General features: G+C 42.9%; 1 protein-coding gene across 1 annotated transcript; it reads right to left on the reverse strand.

The window, feature by feature from the left end:
• Positions 1-311: 311 nt before the first annotated feature.
• Positions 312-22,196, reverse strand: LOC115824765 (immunoglobulin superfamily DCC subclass member 3). Its single transcript, XM_030788518.1, has 14 exons — positions 22,148-22,196; positions 13,044-13,355; positions 11,814-11,958; positions 11,263-11,393; positions 10,811-10,948; positions 10,472-10,630; positions 4,388-4,553; positions 3,686-3,936; positions 3,201-3,365; positions 2,626-2,814; positions 1,719-1,835; positions 1,408-1,534; positions 1,048-1,202; positions 312-385 (listed from the first exon to the last, which is right to left on the reverse strand). Exons 1-14 carry the CDS (start codon positions 22,194-22,196, stop codon positions 312-314), a joined length of 2,178 nt encoding a protein of 725 aa, XP_030644378.1.
• Positions 22,197-22,283: the final 87 nt, after the last annotated feature.

The following is a 22,283-nucleotide window of genomic DNA, read 5'->3' on the forward strand; positions in this document are numbered from 1 at the left end:
GTGCATGTATACAGCACGTTGGCACAAAGATCATAAAGGTCAAGCTTTGGTTCAAAGAGGGAAGGAGGAAGGGGGAGGAAGAGGACACGGGGATCAACTTCCTGTACTTGGTCTCATAGTAATTGAAAATCGTGTTCTAAGAACTTCATTGGAACACGATTTTCACAGTTTTGCCTGGGCCTTTCCAAGCCCACGTACATTAGCAGCAGCTTTTTGAGACGGAAAAGACATGGCTGGTGTTGAGGGACTTCAAGGGGGATTTGGGTGGGCAGGCCAAGTGGAGGAACCTCAAAGTGGTAATAAAGGCACTGCTAGCCAGTGCCAGTGCCAGTACCCGTGCCAGGCAGAGAGCATGGGTGCTGCTCTATGAGAACGTGGCACTGCGCTTGGCGGGATGGGTACCCACCTTTGGAGGTGGAGTCCTGACCCTGGAGAAGAGACAGAAAAAATGGTGAGTCTGTGACAATCAATCATCATCTGACCTGTGAACTAATCTCTCTCATCTTGGACCCTCGATGCCTCTGTCGCTGTTTCTCTTTTAATTTCATACTGTGTCATCCATCAGCACGCCATATGGTGACACTTGGTGACAGGGCTGTGAATACTAGGCTTGTCTCTCATTTTTAGTAGGTGGTGCCACATGTCTACATGAGAAAAACTGGAGAACAGGAAGGACAAAGTGCACTAGTTGTTGAATTAAATGGTGAGAAAATATAACAACAAGGGGGTGTTTCCTTGCTGCATAGACTTGCTCTCAGGCTCCTTATCTAGCCTTATCTTATCGCAGCTAAATTCTGACAATGTCAATGGTAAAAAGCATTAGACAAATCAAATTTGATTGAACTAAAGTAAATACGTACAGTCAGGACTCACTCTTAAAGGAGAGACCAGTTTTTATAAGGAGTTAAAATGTCCTACTGAACACTGATTCAGTCTGTGTATCGAATTATTTATTCTAACTGTTAGATTTAACCTGTTATTACTGCATCTAGCTTGAAAGCAAAATCTCAAGACCAAATATTATACGTTGAGAATGCCAAGACCAACATGTGTTTTGTGTGCATACCTGAGGCATCAACTCAATGGCTTGGGGTGGGTGCATCACCCTCTCTTTGGGTATGCCATTGCTTTGATCGTGGTGTCCTCTGTCCTCCCCCCTGGGCACTGACCAGCTGTCCTGAGTCCCCTTTCTGCAGAAGAAACTAGAGACAGGATCCAGCTACTCACAACTGAACATTATCCCAGTAACATACTGACCATACTGTGATCTGCAAAGAGTTTTCAGCGAACATAAACTTTTGTCACATGCCTGACATTCCATCATAATATTATTCAGATGATCCCAGCTAGTGTTGCTTTATGTCATTTATCTAACCCATCAAATGTGGATGTCATCAGCAATTTTACCTGCGGCGGTATCCAAACATGAGGAACAGCACACAGAAGATGATGCAGGCCATGCCAATGTGGATGCCAATCACAATGCCACCCAGCGAGGCTTCACTGTCCTTACAGTTACACTGGGTCTCCTCCCCTGAACCAGATCATTCAAATGTTAACAAGGACAATCAAATGGGGCAGATACAAGTTAGATTACTATGTTACTCATGTTTTCCATCGACTGATAGTATGCAAGGTCCTTTAAATCACCCAGTACACCCCTTAATTTGCAGGGAAATAAATCACTGACTATCTAGGTTTCTTGTTGTGTCACTTACCCGCACTAGTTTTGGCACTTGTACCATCTTCAGCCAGTGACACCAGTCTTTTGGAGCAGTCACTCTCTCCATTGCCATTGTAGGCCACCAGTTTGACTTCATACACAGCACCGGGATCTTAACAAGAGAACAGCCGTTACAGTGACACTCACATCAGTCAAAGTAATTCATGGATTCACCTCACATACCTCAGCCATGTCTCCTCAGATAGCGAGTTATTGAACAAACTCTGTACGCTGTGCAGTCGCAACCAAGTTATTGATCAGGTCTATGTAGGTGATCGAGGGTGTTTACCGAGTCATTGCGATTCTTTTCTATCTTCTTTTTCTTTTTACTTCTTCATCTCTATCGTAATTCTAACTCATTTTCTGTTGTATCTTCTCAGCCTCTCTCTTTCTTTAACATCTCTTCATGTGTAATTTGGAAATTGTTTGGGGCCCTTCTGTCCTTTACCATATAATGCATTGACACATACCAACATAATATACTGTAGAATTTTCCAGAAGCAGCCTTCCGGGTTTGCATTTTTTTCCACATTTGATGATATTTCTCATATATTTAATGCTAGGGGCATATCAGGCATATACAGTTTTGCTTCTTTGGAGCACCAAGAGACTACTTCACTCTTGGCTCTGTTCAGTATAACGACTATATCAGTTTGTTAGGACATGTGATGTAACAGGCAGATTAAGGCTGGCACAGCTCTGTTGTGTGAATTGTCATTCACAGTCATATGCTGAAGTGGCAGCCTCAGACTGATTTGATTTTGAAATAATACTGCAGGAGCCTCTGCCCTGCACCATCGGCACAAGAGAATCAGACAGAAGTGCACTCTTTGTAATTGGAAAAGCATGACGCAGACACGCAAACACAAAGTGAACACTACAACTTAAGTGCGCAGACTCACCGAGGTTGGCGACTGTGTGAGCATTGACGTGGCAAGGCATCTGAAGAGGCCCCTGGAAGTCTCCGTGGGGGACCCTGCGGTAGGACAGCCTGAAACCCTCGGCCTTGCCGGGCTTGTTGGGCAGTTCCCACAGCACCTGCACCGCGGTGGTGTTCATCACCTTAGTGAAGAACATGGGAGGAGTGGGCACTATACGGGACACATAGAGGGATAGAGAGTTACCATCGGATTTATAGTATTACAATAGAGATAGACAGCAAAGTCTGGGCTCATCAGTGTAAAAGGGAGAGTAACAGATGCTTAAACATCTGGGAGGAGGAGAGGCCCTGTCATGATAAGAATTGAACCGAAGGGTATATGAGAAGAAGTGGCATATTTAGGCATGTAGACTTGGAGACACAGTGAGAGAGAGTAAAAGAGCATTAGGAAAACATACAGTGAGACTTATGTCTGCTATGTAAGCTAGCACTCAGCCACACGTAAACATTATGACAGAGGATGAACGTTAAAAATCTTCGCTCTATCCCTGCGAACTGTCTTCATTTTTACTGTGGATATAATGTGCAGCTACATACCGCCCCCTAGTGTTGTAGCGACAACACTGTTGGACTCTTGGCTGGCACCCAGTGGAGAGTAGGCTTTCAGGTAGATGGAGTAAGTGGTGGCTGGTTCAAGATTGTTGATATCATGTTGGAATGTGGTTTTACTGACTGTTTCCTGTAACTCTTTGCTGTCAGGCTCTGTTGGACAGAGGGGAGAAAGGTTCATTGCACATTTTTCACAAAAATGTAAAAATGCAAGAGACTGGGTGGAACCACTTGAGGAAATAAAAACATTCATTTGTAAACATGACCAGGCAAAGAACAAGTAAAAAAAAACGTTCCTTCTTGTGGTTAATGTGGTATGAGAAAAAAACAGCACCAGTTACACGTATCCACTCTCTGTGTAGAACGCATTTGTTTTAGATTTTTTTGAGGTATCAAGGACAGACTAACAGTTCCAGAAATAACAGATATATAACAACAGGGCCCAGCCCTGGCGCCTGAGAGGAGAGTCTCACCGCCAATCTTGCGGATGTGCAGCACGTATCCAATGATGCCGTCGGTGATGTTGGCGGGTGGCTGGGTCCAGGAGAGCTGCAGAGTGGTTTTGGACAGTGCAGTGGCCTTCAGGCCCTGAGGGGAACCCGGCAGCTCTTTAGCCAAAGACACGGCCAAACGGGCGCTGGCCTGGTTGGTACCAGCGCTGTTCTCAGCTATGCACTGGTAAATAGCCTCATCCTCAGGCGTGATACGAGTAATGGCCAGAGTGCTGGAGAAGACCGTTTAAATACATTAGTTAGAACTGCTGAGAATAGCTGACTACACTCAATGTAATGTCAGTTTCTGGAAACAGCATCTCACTTAGAGGTCAGCAAGGATTCAATCGATTGCATTTCATGTTTCAGGTAAGTCTAAATAGACATAAAATGCTGAATCATAAAACTTTATGTTTAAAAAATAACTATGGTATTTTCATATGAAAAATCAAATTTTCATCAGCAAAACGTTTCAAGGCTCTCAGATTTTTTTGGGTGAAACTTAAAAGGCAAGCACACACTGACATCTAGTGGTGAAAGAGAGGAATTGCTTCAAGTACCACTGAGAGAATGCTTGAGAATACAAATAGATGCTGCAGCCATAGTGAATTCATAAAGTGACATGTTGAAAAGTATGTCACTTTATGCAGTAGTATTCAGATGCCAAAAAGCAGGTGGCTGTACCTGTTGTTGTTTGTGAGTTTGACATTGTCCCCAGGTGTCAGGATCTTGCCATTCTTCAGCCAGATCAGGTGAGGTTCAGGGACCCCCTGGGCCATGCAAGTAAACACAGCACTGCCCCCTACTGGCTTCGACACAGACTGAGGCCACTGCAGGAACTCAGGGGGAGCTGGAAAGAGATAGTGAAAAAAAGAAGATGGGAATGGAGAGAGAGAGAGAGAGAGAGAGAGAGAGAGAGAGAGAGAGGGAGATGTTGTGAGGACAGGAAAATACAGGAAAGGACAGAAAGGACAGGATGGAAATGGAGTGAAAGTGAAGGAAATGGAAGGAGAAAGAATGAATGAAGAATGAAAAATGAGTGAAAACAAAAGAGCAGAGGGAGACATTGATTAGAATGACTATTGATTTTTTTTTTATATTTTCTGCACAGCAATCTCTACTTTAACCACAGAGGGCAGCACTGAGGCCCTGTTAAACACAGATTGCATTGAGCATGGTGATGACTGAACCAAGAATCAACATGACAATGAGGAGCCTAGCAGATGGATTTCAGAGCGACTGCTGATGCATTTTAACAGCTTTATTCTGGTTTCTCTCATGCATGAACACACCACACACAAATCTCCTGCTGTGTACCTAAGACCTACTGAATAATAATAATAATAATAATAGTAATAATGAAAATAAAACATATGTGGATACATATTTACACTGCACAAAATGTACATGGATGAAAACAGTGAATACAAGTTTGTGCCGTGAACTCCTCAATAATTACCAGCATCCAATAACTTCACACATTTTGTAGTCACAGCACAAAGCATATCTCTGACTAGCAAGCGAACACTTGATCAGAGACTAAACTGGGTACCGAAGATCACTTCAATAGCCCCTCTTATACACAGTCTACCATATAAAGACCAGTGGGCTTTTTTCCCCTTTTTAAGAGACATTCATCCTTTTTATTCAGGGACCCGAACTTAACCCCAGCTCTCCTAAGCACAGTCTGTCTCCCTAAATGACCTGTCTAACGCCCTCCACCCCTGCCCGGCGGGACAGATGTGGACTTAGTGTTCCGCATCAAACCCCTTCAACGGCCGCACAATGGCCATGCATATATGTAGAGCCTTAAGGTCCACGGGATCATGCATCTCATTAATCTATTGACACCAGTCCAAAACCAACCCAGCCCAGACCAACACCCACAAATGCCCCGCCTCCAAAAAAAAAAAAAAAAAAAAGGCCGCCCTGCCTGGCCATGGGAAGATGCAGAAAAGGTTCCAGGGTGGGGGTATCAACGGTCACGGATATCTGAGGGGGTCAAGGGTCAAAGGGAAGGTTGTTTCAATAGAGGTCCATTAATCAATGCAAGCCCAGATCTTTAGGCCAGGTCCACATCTATTTTCCTACAGGGGCCCAATTTTTTCTGAGATGCTGACAAAATTATAGATCCCTTGGATCCATAAAAGCAAGAGAAGGGAAAACTGTTCATTCTGTGGAGGCATTAGCAATTGTTTTTATTTTGACTAATATATGGTTCCAAAGCTCTGGACCAGAGGGACAGATACTGCAAATAAGTCTATACTGCTTTCGTCAGCTGAGCTTACTATAGTCTCATAAAGGAATCAGGTAGGGAATAATAAGAAATAAATGGGACTGTGTTCTGTGAGTAACAGAAAATGAGAAGATTACGTGTTAGAATAGGAATTCAGTCTCTGAAAAAAAAAAGTAAACTCTATTGACTACCTAGTATAGAGAAATACTACTCAATGGTCATAAATAATTTTACACAAAGAGAGAGAGTAGTATGCAGTAGAATATCATATATGCAGTCTGTAGACAAAATATCTAAAAAGAGGTGAAGGCCTGATATGCGCTTTCCATTGTGTTGTTTGGGATTTAGGTTTAGATTAAGGCGAGGGGAGGGAGGCAGAAGAGGGATATGTGAGTGGGGTATGTGTGATGAGGCTATTGTGGATCAGAATGGGACAGAGGTCATTTCAGGTCTCTACACATAGTCTGAATGGACATCTGAAGTGTGTGTGTGTGTGTGTGCGCGTGTGCGTGCGTGTGTGCGTGTGTGCGTGTGTGTGTGCGCATAAGAGAATGATATTAATGTACCCAGTCACCCTTTCTCTTCACGTCAAAAAGTGCACTACACGCATGCACTTCAGTAAAAGTGTTTTTAAAAGGACAAAGTGGACACTAAAGCCTTGTTTCCAAGGCAATGGCTGTTTCTCAATGGGTATGAGACTCTATTCTGTTTTTAATGAAATATGATTTGAAATAATAGTGGTTTTCTATATCTGACCTGAATCTAAAGGGTCTTTTATTTCAGATTGTCATTTTAAATGCAAGGATATTAAAAATTGCAACAGAAACTCTGTGAAATGTTAAATTTGTCTAACCTTGTTAACAATCTACAACATTCTACAACCAGCGATAACTATTTGAAAGTAATTTTCAAAATAGAATCAATCCATACAGGTGAAAGTAAGATAGATAAGTAATGATATTCAGACTGAAAAGAGTGTGCAGAACATGTCAAATATAGGTTTGGGTTTTTTTTAAAGTTATATTTCAACATTCAGACTACTATAAAAAGGAACGCTACACACACTTCATCTCTGTGTTTAGTTCAATTAGAGTTCACTGCAAGTCAGCCCCTTCTTCAGTTTAAGCCTGCCTGTCACAGAGGAAACATGGATTTGAAGTGAAATTAGACAAGGAGAGAGCTTGTGGCCAGCGTTGGGGCAGGGTGTGTATCTTTAGGGGATTGCTGTCCAATCCTTAGTTGATCAGCTGTCTCTACGCACTGGAGATCTAACTGACAGATTCAGTATCCATTCATCAGCCAATCCATACCATATATTGATCAGTTATTTTTAAGTAGGGTCTCAGACCTGACCTTGAGCTTGATCACAAGGTCATTGCTCATACATTTCATTCTTTTGTGTTTCGGTCTTTCATGATAAATAATGAAAGTAAGGTAAAAAATATGGGTTTCATAATGGTTACTGCAATATTCATAGCTTTCTATGAACAAGTCAATGTAGAGTGTTAAAATTCACTCTCTCTGAATGTGAATGAATATGTGGAGGCACTGAACACTCTGTACATGCATTGTGTAAATATGCACTAATGCAGGCAGATGAAATATTTCATAACATGAAATAACAATATATTTCAGAGCGTATGTACATATAAATCATTATATTCCACATTACCATTTAGAGAGCTGTGGTCCTTATTCATGTCCTGGTTTATGACATCAGTCATGATATCCTGTCTAGCCTGTTTTATATATGTATTGATATTTTTGTAACCAATTGTGACATTTATGCTATGCATTCTGACATTTGTCATAAACATTTTCCCAGTGCCTCTGACATGAGTGAACTTCCCCCCATCGCTACGCTAGCAGCTGTGGGATCTGCATCTTAAAGCAACTCATAGTCATATAGGCCTTTTCTCATTTTTCATATGAAAATCTTCACCTCAAAAAAGCTGGTGGAAAAAAAGGAGGTGAATGTGGCTTGGGGGTCCCCCTCAGTGTGAGCCTCCTCTCTTCATACAATGACCAAACCTCCCCCTTGAAGTCCCATCACTTTCCGCCTGACCACCAGCTGTGACGAGAACAACTGTCCCTTAGTGCCGTGGAAACCGTGGGGGATGGCGAACGAGGGACCGTCACTCATCCTCATTGGGGAGCCATCAATTTTTCCAAGACCCGCCCCCTTTATCCTTCACAGTCTGTCTATCATCCCAGGCCCCGCCCTTTTGCCTAGCTCCTTGCCTAGTCTTTTGCCTAGACCGTTTTTTTTTTTCTTTCTTTCTTTTTCTAGGTGCTCACTAGGCTGGTGTCAAAGGTGAGAAAAGAAAGGTCAGATGTCAGTGATCTTTCAATAGCCCCCCCCCCCCTCCAACCTAACCCCTATCTCTCACTCCCCTAGTTCCAGTCTTCCTTTCCTCCATTGTCCTCGTCACTGCTTTGCATCTGGACAGATCTCCGAACCAAACTCAGATGGTTCAAGTGCAGAGGGAGGAGTGGAGTTCATTAGGGTTGTGTGAAATAGAAGACCTCTCTGACTATCTCACACACACACACACACACACACCTACAGTCTGGCCAAGCTGAACCTGAATACTGACCTCACTGCACACCCACAACTGGACTTTGAACTTGACTGGGGTCTGATGTCTGGATTTATATGTTACTTCTGTCAGTGTTCTACACATAGTCCATATGGACATGTTTGGAGATCATTCAGAGCGCTTGAAGCCAAATTCACACACTCAAATGATTTTTAATTCCTGCTAAAATGTTTTAGCATCTGTTTTTGTTTTGTTTTGGGTTTTTTTGGATGCCAGCCAAGATGCACTGCTATTTAATCAATATTTCAAAATTAATACACATGATTCCCTGAGGCGCCCTGGTTATAATATTACAGATTTGATGACTAAAACCAAAAGAAGAGGGTATAATTAACCTCTGAATATTCCATGCCAGTATGGACACATGCATGTTTGGTTTATATTTCTGGACCTTTGAGGGATAGTCATAAGCTAAGATTTCCTTACTTTGGTAGAACAACACCCACAAGCTCTTTGTTCCTCTCTTGCCCCAAAAAGCTAAATCAATAAATTAATGAATATATTAAAGATTACTTCTTCTAAATGGGTCCAATGCCAATCTACTTGTGAAAGACTGATAGAGGAAAGTATTGATTGATCAGGTCAAAAAGCCATGCACAGGGAATAGAGGTGAAGAAAGCACAGCTGGGTGCTAAATTTAATGATTTAACAGACCAGTTGGGGATATGGAAAATTTGCTGAAGCTTTGGTACTCAAAAAACGAGAATGTTGCTCTGTCCAATGAAATGCGTTATTTGTATATCAGGTACAAACAATGCTCTCAGCTGGGTTAAAGGTCATAATATACTAGTATTCTGATTTCAGAGTAAGTATAAAGTAAACAACTTTTGAAAAAGGCCAAAAGTCAAAAGCATCATCAACATTTAATACGTATAATAAACTGTGACTCTCATCATGTGTGCTTTTTTCTACTAAAGGTCATTGTGCTGTGTTCCTTACACACCAGCAATAGTTAGCTACCCTGAGGATAGCCAATTAAAGTAGCTAATGACACAGAGAAATATGAGTATCCTTAGCCGATGGACAGTTGCAAGGTGATGGATGAGTCACCGCGTTAAACAAGAGGAGGGGGGTGCTCGGTATCTCTCAACAACAGGCTCCAATACTCAGGCGATACCCTTCCAGCTCTCAGCTCCAGCTGGACAGCTCCACCACAGTTTAATTACAAAAATGAGCATCAGTGACTCACACCGATAGTGTAACAGAAGGGGGGGGGGGAAAGTCCCTTTGCAGTAGGGGCCAAAGGTGAGAAGGGGCGGGCTTACATATTGACTTTCCCTTCTCTCTCGGCCAATCGGCTCACAGAGGTCATGTCCAAATCAAATTCAAGTTGATGTCTGGACATCCCAAACCCCAACACCCACTTACCGTCATTAACTACTCTTCCACCCTACCCCCTCCATCCTAGTACGCACACACACAAACACACCTCGCACTGTCATGTGCTTTTGTTTGATTCTCACTTCTGAGGACACAGAAAAGATTCCTAACTGTTTAGTCAAACCAAAGTGGTTATTATTACTGTTATTATTATTGTTGTTGTTGTTGTTGTTGTTGTTGTTGTGCAATTTTCTGTGATAGGTAAAAACAGTGCACAACATACAATAAGGGTTTTCAAATGCAGTAAGAGATGTAGAGCAATAGTCTGTATTTACAGTGCATGAAGTACTGGGGCACTGGGTCTCTTTAGTTTGCATTGTAAGGCTTTGTATAAAGGTGAGCTTTTGAGGCGCTTACTGCTGAGGCCTTTTGTTTAGAGACACTATGGAAATCTGCCAGCCAATTTAAGCTAGGCAAAGAACAATGGCGGAGTTAGGCTTTTATGGCAAAATCACTTCATGGGACACTGGTCTATCCAAAACAGGGAGGAAAACCTAGAGGAACATTTTGGCCCTTTGAGAAATGGAGACAGATATTTCCGTGGACTCTTACCTTGCACTACCAGCCTGCCCAGTGCTGTACGCCTCATCCTGGTCCCAGGGCGGTTGGCAGCACACACGTACACTCCAGAGTGCTGCAGGGACACATCTGAGATCATGAGGTTTCCTGTGCCAAGCACCTGGATGCCCTCCACACCAATGGATCGGCCATCTGAGCACACACACACACACACACACACACACACACACACACACACACAAGAAGAAGTCAAGAATTTGAGAGCTGAGAAAAAAACACTGAGCTCCTGAACATACTTTCTAACTTGGCTGAAGGTGGACACAGCTGATTGAGACAGTCAGCTACATTTGTTTTAAACCCTTTAGGTCTTACCAAGCCTACTCCATGACACAATGGGCCGAGGGTTCCCCGTGGCTATGCACTCTAAGATGGCTGTTTGGTGGACAGTGATGGTCAGGTTCTGAGGACCTGAAAGTATCGCAGGTTCCTTATAGATCCGAGGCGCTCCCCCTTCAAAGAGAAAGAGAGAGAGATGTTCAATCTTTTTTTAATAAAAACAAAAATTAAAATGCAAATGACGACCGCTAATCTGGTCATATCGCATTATCACATTTCCAGTTACGAGTGTCGTTTTCTTCTAATGACACCATGTAAACATCTTCTGACAGTTTTAGTTTGCCACATGCACAAAGCACAGAATATCTATATCTATATATATATGTACATATATATACAATATGAGAGAGAAAGCAGTCACCAATGAGGCGTGGAGGTGGCATGGAGGTGTAGTCAGGAGGTGCCCTGAGGCAGAGGTGAGTACTGACCTGTAACATTCAGCAGGGCCTCGTGACTGTAGCGTGTGTTGGCAGTGTTAGATGCGACACAGCGGTACACCCCAGCATCCAATCTCCTTACTCCTGTGATCTGAAGGATCCCCATGGGCAGCAAAGTGTACCTGAAGAGAAAGAACATCATATGAGTGGGTAAGTGACAGTGATTTAAGGGAAAAGAACAAGCAATATTTGAGTGTTACGATATTATATGGTCAGCATTATTCAATTTTGAAAGCCGATGGATGCTTCCACTCATAAAAAGGTCTACTGAGGCCCATCAAATGAATTCCTGTGAATACGGACATTTTCATCCTGCAGGCTAAAATTGTCTTTTCATCTTTAATGGCTTTACGACTGCATTTTTACATCCCTTAGGCACTTTCATACTGCTCCTGGAAAAGACCAGGGTTTTGAGTGAGTGAGTGAGTGAGTGAGTGAGTGAGTGGGTGAGTGAGTGAGGGAGCGCGTGGTAAGTAAAGATGAACAGTGAGATACAGTCCGTAGTCTGGGTGTTATGGTGTTTGTAGTCTGATCCAAATTACCTGTCATCTGATGTACTCAGAGGAGTGCGGTCTCTCTCCCAGGTGATATTGGCCTCTGGTATACCATTTACTTGGCACTGGAATCGAGCCACTCCTCCCTCATCCACTGACATGGATTCTGGATGAGTGTGAAACTTAGGCAGGGCTGCGGAACAAACAAAGAATCAATGAGCAAGGACTAATTAAAAAAAAAAAGGTCCCACAGCATTGCATAACTTTACAGTATTACAGCCATAGATCACGTTTTATAAACCATACACTGGTCCTATGCTCTTCACACCACTCAGTTAACAACTGAATCTGTGTTATGTGTCATTAACAGATCTACTGAGGAACGGGAAATTATTTCCTGTAAAAGTGTCCTCGTATTTCCACCCTGAAGACTACAACTTGTGTTTTCATTTAATAGGACTATACAGATGTGCTGTTTTTGTACACCTGTTAAACATTGTCAGGAGTAGGAAGATGACTGTAAATTTTCATCTTGGTTAAAGAGATTTTGCACTAAGACCACAGGGCTTTGTGTAACCTGGCCATCCACATAATCAATATAGGAGGGTGTGTGAAAGGGGCCTCCAAATGAGAGTGTATTGCCATGGAAACCCTCTGCCTTGAGGGAGCAACCCATAGTGACAGCCATAATTCTACTAGATTACCTACAACCTCCCAGTTTTATTGGACAAAAGGGAGGGGCTAGGGGAGTTGGCTAAGGAGAGGGCTCACTTCTGTGGTGTGTGTGTGTGTGTGTGTGTGCGCGCGCACGTTTGTGTGTATGTGTGTTTGTTACATATGTAGGGGTTCTGTGGTTGCCGGGTAAACCATTGTGTTCAATAGCCTATGTGATCATCTATGTAATGTAAGGCATGTTTTGACAGCAACTGGCCAACCTGTGGTCATGCAGTGAATGTAAACACACCTCTTTCTCGTGATAAATTGCATGATGTAACTGATGTTTTGTTGTGGTGATAAGAAAAGCTCTAGGTATGTGTGTATTTATTGGTTTGTGTATATTTGCTCGTGCATGTGTGCGTATACCTGGTGAGCAAAGATGTAACTGCATCCATCACTTGTGAATATGTACAACTGCACCATGTCAACCACTATATTTTCTCTGATGCATGCCATCTGTCTATATGTTTTCTCTGGTAGCACATGCATGGATGCTGCTCTATGTTTTCTCTGGCAACATATACAGGCCAACATCTATACGTTTTCTCTGGTAACACATACATGCCAACTGGACGCGCGCCTTGCGGCTGACCAGCATGCCGAAGCGATTCTCAGCCGCGCAGGAGTACTCCCCGGCGTCCGTGGCGTCGCCGTCCCGTCGTTTCTGAAAGCTACGGATCAGGAGCGTGCCGTTGGCCAGCAGTTTCACCCGGGATCCAGGTCCGGTGTGTACGAGCGCGCCATTCTTCCGCCAGGTGACCGTGATGGGCCCCTCTCCTTCCACCTGGCAGCTCAGCATCAGCGGTCGCTCTCGCACTGCGATCACGTCGCTGGGCTCCAGCAGGAAGGCCAGCTCTGAACTATTGCACATATCTGGAGAAAGAGAACAGGAGCACTGATCAGAGCTTGTTTAAAATACACTGTGTGGACAGTCAGAGGACGGTTCTGCTGAAGAATTAGAAATGCGATGACATTCGAGGATGCTCCAATATACATCAGTTCAGCGTTGCCATATCGACTCATATGTCCTGTTTCAAGCATACAGGATCACCTGGCCAGTGGGTTAGCCCGGTACTCAAATTCTTCCGCTTGTGTTGCCCGACGTGGCACTATACCAGAATCCCTGATCACTAAGTGGGACGACTTCCTCTTGATTCTCTCTACTTCACAGTGTCCAATCAACACACGTTTTGTTTTTGAGTTTAAAAGGAACAGCCTCCTAAGAGGCACAAAACGAAACCTGCATTGAGATGGTCCCTTTGGGTGATTGACCAATGTGATATCTGATAGTGAGCAGTGTATTTGAACAAATCCTCTTTATGGCTCTGACATATGGATATACAAATTTATATCAGCCATTCAGCATGCAGTGTTCCCCTAATGATAATGCCAATAATTTCACAGTGAGATATATGAGAGAGAAGAGGAAGACCAATATGAGGGCCCACAAGATCCTTATAATATTGACAGTCCATAAATAGGGGATCGTTTGTGGTGCGTTTGTGGAGGCAATGGACATACTTGAAATACTAAACAGAAATTTTTACCTTTCAAGTAGTCTGAGATTATTACAGGATTAGATTCATTCAGTCAAATACAGGATTAAATCAGTTTTCAATAAAATTTGGTAGCAGAACTGAAACTGGTAGCAGAACTGAATTGCATACGCGACAAATTATCACAAGGTAAGGTAAAACGGGGGTAAAATGTAAAATTTAATACAGTTGCTCTGAATCCTGCATTCCAGTCCTTTCATAATTTCATTCATTCTGGGAAGTGTTGATTTTAATATTGTTGATATTAATATTGTTATTCTTAAAATCAATAAACCCTTGACTTCTCTGTCACAAGTAACACCAGCAGTAATAGACAGAACCTTATCAGTCCTAGAGAGCAAACTCAGATAGTGCCTGAGGGGGAACTTTTTCCACATCCTCCTGTGCACTTAACTCTCCATCTCCTTGTACTGAGTGATATCTTCTTTAGCCCCCCCCCCCCCCCACCACCACCACCACCTACTATCACCCAACCAAAACCAGAACCCAGCTGTCACAATAGGAACAAATGCTGTGCAGCCACTGAGTCAAATGGGGTTGGGTGACAAAGCCAGAGATGGGTTGGAAGGGTAGCAAAGGTTACAAGGTCGAGCTAGAGGAGCCTCTATTGAGCAAACGCAGCTGGATGACAATGGCATTGTGACGACACTCTTGTCCAGCCCCCTAAAAAACCTCCCATCAGCCACCAGAAGCCATGCTTCTCTCTGTAAAAAGGGCCATCTGCCCCCCACTTATGCATACCCAACCCAAATCCCCCTACCCACCCCCTACCCCCCCATCCCCACTTTCCTTTCACTCTGACTTAGAGGTGACTTTCCCATGCCACTGGCTCACCCAGTCCCTCTCTCAAGGTCAACCTCAAGTACCACGGCCGCTCCCCCACTTTCCCTGCTTTTCATAGCGGACATCCCAATATTCACAGCGACCTTCCTGGCTCATGTTGACCCCTGATATAGCCGCTCCTTCTCTCCCAGCTGTTACGTGGAGTGTATCAGATAAAAGAAGAAAAGGGGATTGAAGAACAATAAGTCTGCTCTTGAACTTGCACTACAAGATATGTAGTGGAAGTAGACATCTGCTGGCTGGAGGACACTGACCCTTAACCCTCAACACACAACAGCTACCATCGCAACACTGACCACAGCAGTACTGACCGCAGCAGATCCCCCACATAGCACCTGTCATCACCTCTGCACTTGACCGTGACTGGTCGCTTAATTCTACAACTGACCATTCTTTGAGTCGTTCGCTCTCAGCACTACTTAACCACTGCGTGTGGCTGCAAGCTTTTCCACTAGGTCACAAAATGTATTTGGTTTAATGTACATTAGGTAAAGAATCCTGCCATAGACTGCTGAACCACATATAATTCTTCCAAACTACGAGCAACTGTGCTCCACACAATAGCTTACCTGCTCCACCTAACTTGGCATTCTGCTCAAACAAAAATGACAGGCTCACCATTTTGTTACCACTGTGTTTACACTTTAAAATATCTATTGTAATGGATCTGATGCATTTCACTGGCTGTGATGGCTCAGTTTCAAGATTTTAATCCTCTGAATATGAAGATTCTTGTGATTAGCCTCCCTAGCTGCACTCATTGGGAGTGTAGGGTTTGGCCGTCTCAACTCTTGGCCACAGAGGTACCAATGTTTCTAACTTACAGAGGTTCCTTAAATAAGTGACTAAAGCTTCAAAATACTGGGCAGAGCAGTCCACACAGCTTCCTACAAGGCCAGTTTCCAACCAGAACATCACAAAAAACAGCCTCACCAACCTTAAGGGCATCCGCTCTACCTCTATTAAACTGCTACTTTTTAAGCATAGTCAAACTCAACACTGTCTTGACACAATGATATTACACAAGATACTGAGTAAAATACACTCTGTGCCATATGACACAGACACAGCACAGCACCAGTGTGACATATCAGGCCTGCTCCTCATGCACCCGCAGTAATGAGGTCAGTCATACGGCAGATGTAGAGGGGAGAAACCCTGGCTCAGCTGCGCAGTGTTACGGAGGTCTGCTGCATCCTGACCCCTGTCCATTTCACCCCCCACACTGCTGTTAATGAAATTCAGGGCTCCCCGGAGGGGAGGGGAGGTTATGTCACAAGCTGAGGCAAAAGCCATCATGCATCCAACACATGGCGTTTGCATGGCCTGAGATGCTAAAGCCTAGACCTTAGAAATAGGGGATATAGTACTTTGTGAACCTTTGTGTATTTTGCCTTGGCCAAAATCAGACTGACTCAAATACAGGTAGGTAAAATTATTAACATAAGCATGCACTGGCATTCCTAATGCACCAAGAACCAAAATAAAGTATCTGATTCCAGTTGCATATCTTTAATGTAAAGGTGCAGCTATTGAGCCTTATCTGTATATCCACCCTTGAAGCAGGGCTAACACAAACCTAAGCACTCAAATTCTTGACTTTATACAGCATCTTAATAACCATGATATCAAAAGAAATTTGATGGTCCTTTATACCGTCGGACACTTTTGAACGTGAAAGGTTTCCTGCATGATGTTCCCATTGTATTTGCTGCACACACATTCACAAGCACCTAATCTGTCCGATGGAGATGTCTTATAGCTCACAGGCAGCTGCAATGCCACTGTTACCATTCTGGTCATTCAGTAGTTTTCTATATGTAGTGAGGATGCATAAAGCTTCTTGATTATAAGGGTCTTTGAAGTAGACCCAGATGTATAACCTACTAGAGGCAAACATGGTGGGAAATATGTTAATGAGCTATTTTAACCTACATGAGGCCTTGCTGAGCAGTGTGATTGCAATCTCGAGTTTGAGGATGAATTATAGAATTGAGTTTTGAACACCGAGGGGTTGTGTGTATGTGGCGGCAGAAGTCCCCCACCCAACTCCACTCGGTCAGGCAGTGACCTCCAGCCCTTCAGGGCTCATGAGAGAGTTGGTCAAGGGTGGATAAGGGAACTGGGGGGGGGGGGGGGGGGGGGGGAGCGTGGACAGCAATCTGCGTCTCTTAGCCAAATGCATCTCTCCCCCCTCCTTTAGTCCATTGTCCCCCAGCCAGTTTTGGCCCTGAACTTCACACAGACTATTGTGATGGCTAGAGTTAGTCCGAAGCTACCCCTCCCCTCCCGACCAGAGATACTGAAAGGGGGTCTGGAGTACCCAGGATAAGGCAAACATAAGCAAATCCCTTCATTGATTGAATTCACTCTCTCTTTCTGCCTGTGTGTTTGTGTGGCAGCAATAGGCCTGATAAAAAGAGTGGGCCAGAATGTTTAAACAGGGCCTTGCTGAGCTTCATACTCTTTCTTAAAGGCCTGTTTTCCTGCTCCTGAGCCACTCTTACTTGAAGTGAAACCCAACTTAGACATGGTGCAGTGTCACCATCCTGGTTTCATATGATATCATAAATCAGAATTAAGCTGACCTAACAGAAATATCAAAGGGAATGTAAAAATGCAGAAGATTGATGCACTCTCATTGAAGAGTGTATTTCTATATTTTAATATTTTTGAACATCACCCTTCAGAGACAATTGTGTGGATCAGGAACTAAAGTTTCTCTGTATCTAACCGTAAGTTATTTTACTTGTAGCCTATGGGGTCTTAGCGTAGTCAGTATTCAAAGTGAAACTCTTCAAAGAGTTCACTGCAAAAGCTTCTATCCAGTGATATGCAGAGCACACATTATCATCTCGAGCTTATTATCATTTCTATTTTGGTCCCTCTCCCACCCCTAAACCAAGGGTAGACCAAAGCATCATAGCTACAGCATGGAAAGAAATGCGATTTAGGCCTTTGAACAGAATTTCAAATGCATACACACATTCACAGATTCCTCCCCTCTCGCCCATTATGTCCAACACAGCAGCAAGAGAGCCAGCATAAACAATGGCTGAATACGAACCTTGGGGGAGGAATTTAAAGGAGTTGGGAGGAAAAGGGGATTCGCCGGGAGGCGTGAAACAAAGTGGCCTTGGGGCTGCCTCTTTTGTCTTCATAATGTGAGTTAAACTCTCCCATGTTGCGTCAGGCGTACTCTAATTCTCCTGCCACTGCACAAACACTCCATGGAGGCTCTTGGTAGGGGTGGGGGGAGAATGGGGGGGGGTTTGGTGTCTTTTGTTTAAAAACTGATTGTCATTAGCCAGCGTACGCCAAGTTGAAAGTCATGTAAACATGCTGGTGTTTCCGATTGAGGAGGCGACACAAAAGTGTGCCTGGTACAATGACCACTCCTCTCAATTAAGAACAGTTTACTGAGACCATTTATGCTATTGCTTTCATCTGTGTGGTCATATAGAGACCGCAGGGCCATCATCGCTAAATAAATAAATAGCTAACGATATTCAGAGTGAAATATATAATGAAATTATTAAAGAAATAAGTGAAAATGTGATTTGTAGTAATAAACCTCTAGTCATTTAAAATTCGTCAAAGGTTCTGCTCTTACACAGAGCTGCAGCTTCAGATTTAAATGAGTGTCTTACTCATGTCCGACAGGGGAGCTTCAGTGGTCATATGGAAACTTGACCATCTGAATTTGTTGATTAGATTGTGTCTAGATGTCAACACCCACTTTTAAAGGGCTTGCCAAAGCTCAAACCTTCAGGTTAGATCAATAAGCAATAATCTCCAATTGGGTGGAGAGGATATAGAACGGTCAGCCCTCCAGTTTTTAATTACTGGACTGAGGACCAGCAGAAGGGGCACACATTTCCATTACAGCAGCCTCATTAAACAGGGTCATCAGGGGCCATGGTGGCCTTCTACAACAGCATGTATACATGTAACCTCAAAACCTTATTACATCTATGTCTATACTCAAGGTTTTCTTCATCCAAGACCTAATACTGTTTACACATCTAAAACTCTCTACCAAATGTTAAAGTCATTTCTGTCTGGTTATCGATGGTCAGTTGTCTGCTGCCATAGAACACTATTCCACTCAATATGTACCTAGCGTGAGAATAACTGTCATTGGCCCTTCATATTGAGTCACACAGGATTCACTGGCTCAGAACATTTTCTGAGTTTTACCCAATCTGTGAAACTTATCAGAATTTTGTCTTCAGTTAACTATACCATCATTCTAAAGGTTATTTCAACAGCATGATTACCATAGAGACATGGGTGTTGTTTTAATTAAAATACTGGATGCTAGCAGTTTAAGACTGACATGAAGGACAACAGGGCAGAACTGAGTAAACATGACCAGTGACGTGTTCTGATTTATCAGTAAACACCTACAAGAAGAGAAGCATTTCTGGAGAGCTCCATGCATGAAAGTCTTGAGTTTAACCTTAAGACGAACTTAACTCTGCGAAAATGATATGTAATACCTTTTTACTCTCTGAAAATGTTTACAGATCTGAAGCGAGAATACATTTTGCTGCAAAAAATGCGTGAAAAAGACTGAAGAATATGTTCCGTTCAACATGATGTATGTGCTGAGTCAAAGGATGATGAACTGCTCTGTGTCATGGGTGATGAGTGCATCTGTTTTCAGGCCACATTTAAGATCAGGGATGCACCCTTTGTATGGGCCCAAATACAAAAACAGCTACAGCCCCCGGGCTCAGATCACACCGGCACAGGTTCACTGAGAAACCCAAACAGCTTAATTTGCTGTACGGTTACTGGAGTGAGTAAAATAGGTCAGCCATCTATCTCTGAACCCAGATGATTTTACACTTGCAGTCAGCCACTGGGTCATATTTCCCACAGGTCTCCCAACAGGAGCTGGGTTTGGCTGGATTACACATTCAGATCCATGCTGAGGTATGACCACCCTTTTGGCCTAATAATTGTACCTTCAGCAGGGGGAGGCTTTGCCGTATTATCTGAAGCTGCAGAGAAATAGAGACGTTTGGCCACCCATCTCTGGCACTGAGTGCGCTGGCCTGTTTCACTCCTTTTGTCCTGATGAGGATTAGTCAGAGGGGTGTCTTGTCAGAGGTAGAAGGGTCTAGATTTTAGCGGACTAAGAGCAGGGGTGTGTGTGTGTGTGTGTGGACACACAGGCAGCTGTATGGGGATTGCCCTAACAACCACCCTCACACACACACACACACAGACTGCTCTTTAATAAGTTTTCAATCCTGGCCAGCCTCCCTAAAAGGCTAGGCCAATGTTATGGAGATGAGGGTGTGAGGGTCAGGTCAGAGGGGGTGGGGAAAAGTGGTGACCATTGTCTCCATGGCTTTTTTTGTTATCCTGCACGGACTCTGGTCCGCTGGCCAGGAGGGGGACCCTAAAGGTTAATATCCCCCAAGGTCATCACAGTCCCCCTCCTCTTCCAATGGGGTCATCTGTCTCAAGTGTGGGGTGGGAGAGCCTGCAAACTGCCAGGTCCCTCTGTTCTACTCTCTCCTTACGCAGTTTATTTTCACTGGAGGAAAAGCGGAATTCATTTTGGAGTAGGCACAAAACATACAAACATACCAAATCCCACAGTCAGACATTGGATATCAGGATCTTTCAGTTTGCAAAAGTTAAAAAAAAAAAAAAAATGCAAGAACAGCGCCCTTATTTTCTTCTTCCCTATAATTTTACACCTTCTGCTTCACAAGTTTTACAAAGATGAGTTTTACAAAGAGATGAAGTTTTTAGACATTGTGTGAGGCTGCAATGTTTATAACTGATAATAAATTTACCAGCTTACTTTACTTTATGATCACTGGGTGTTAAATCTCGAAAAAAGAAAAAAAACAAACAAACGCATCTGAATTCATGGAGGACACTTTTCCAAAACTATCACATTTCCTTGGCTTTTTTTTTTTTTACCATAAACCAAACTCACATAGAGAGATTAGAAATTGTTCAACTAATACTAATCATATAAGGAAATGATATGCAAGTATGAAATTATCATTTTTAAGTATGACAGAGCTATTTGCACAGGCATCTATTATAGCAAAGTGCTGTGGAGGAAAGAATGAACAAATGAACAACCGATATCCCACCATACCTGTGTAATCTGCAGTTTCTATAATGTATTATTAAGTCATGGTCTTAGCTATTCCAGAGTATATATTTCATTTTAATTATCAGGATTTTAATCATTATTGCAACATAAATAATCCACATGGGCAGGCGTTTAATGGCCCTTGCCGCGAGCTGGTCTATTCACATACACTTGCTTATAGTCTCATTAACGGAGTCTCATTAAGCCCCGTCTACAAAGCGTGTCAGAATATGCTACAATTATGCGGCCAGTGATACTCATCACATAAATGTGTGCTGAAACAGTGCCTTACATTTTTCAATCAAAATTATATTCAGCACTGAATGTATACATTATCCATTTAACATCAAGTATACCAGCCTTTAATGAAAATGTTCAAAACGCGGCACCCTGGGGAATTCTTGTTTACTTGCTGTAACCTACCATATGAATACATTTGTGTAGTTCTTGGCTGTTTACGTAGACATGAAATTGCGTGCGTACCAAATAACCAAAACACTCGACCTCACAACTCAAAACTAGTGCGAAACTTCAGTGTTGCGCAATGATCTAGCACAAGTTCAAGTCGGGTTATAGACACGAATCCACGGCCAGTCTTTTTTGTGCTGTGAAGTCTAACCCTCAATGACAATAAAGCCCGACTTATTAAAACACCTGCTAAGTTATTAATTAGAAGTGCACGGAAGCATTCTATGTTGTAAATATCAAATCCATGGCTAGAACGAGAAAGAAGACTTTTTACTGTTTTGTTAAAAAAAGCCCTTTCACCTTTGATCCTGATTGTCACATTAATCTCGTGTAATAAAAATATTAGAAAAGAGCCTAATCACAACTAAAGTTTACAATTTAAGAACCATCATCGGGAGCATGAACAAATGTTCTTGCTATGTTTGAACCGATGGTCGCGAACACTGAACTTGACCAGCTGATATATCACTAAATATTATTTCACGTTTAACAGCGGAGGATACAACTGAAATACACAATGTGTCATATTTTCCACTGAAGACAAGACGTTATACTTCGTATTATAACATAACTTGAAGACAGAATTCAAAGAACACCAAAGAGGGTTGCCGTCCGACCAAAGTTAGCCTACCAATTCAGCAATAAACGAAATAATGTAAAAGTGCACTTACGTGAGCAGATAAGTGTTGTCAGGACTATCAGCAGAATCCGTGGCTTCATGTTTCTGACTCTAATTCCAATTTTCAAATGAAAAAAAACAGATATTTGTTGTTGGAAACGCAGAAGCGCAACAAAAAAATTAACAAA

The sequence above is a fragment of the Chanos chanos genome, chromosome 12 (assembly GCF_902362185.1).
Source record: "Chanos chanos chromosome 12, fChaCha1.1, whole genome shotgun sequence".
Lineage (NCBI taxonomy): Eukaryota > Metazoa > Chordata > Actinopteri > Gonorynchiformes > Chanidae > Chanos > Chanos chanos.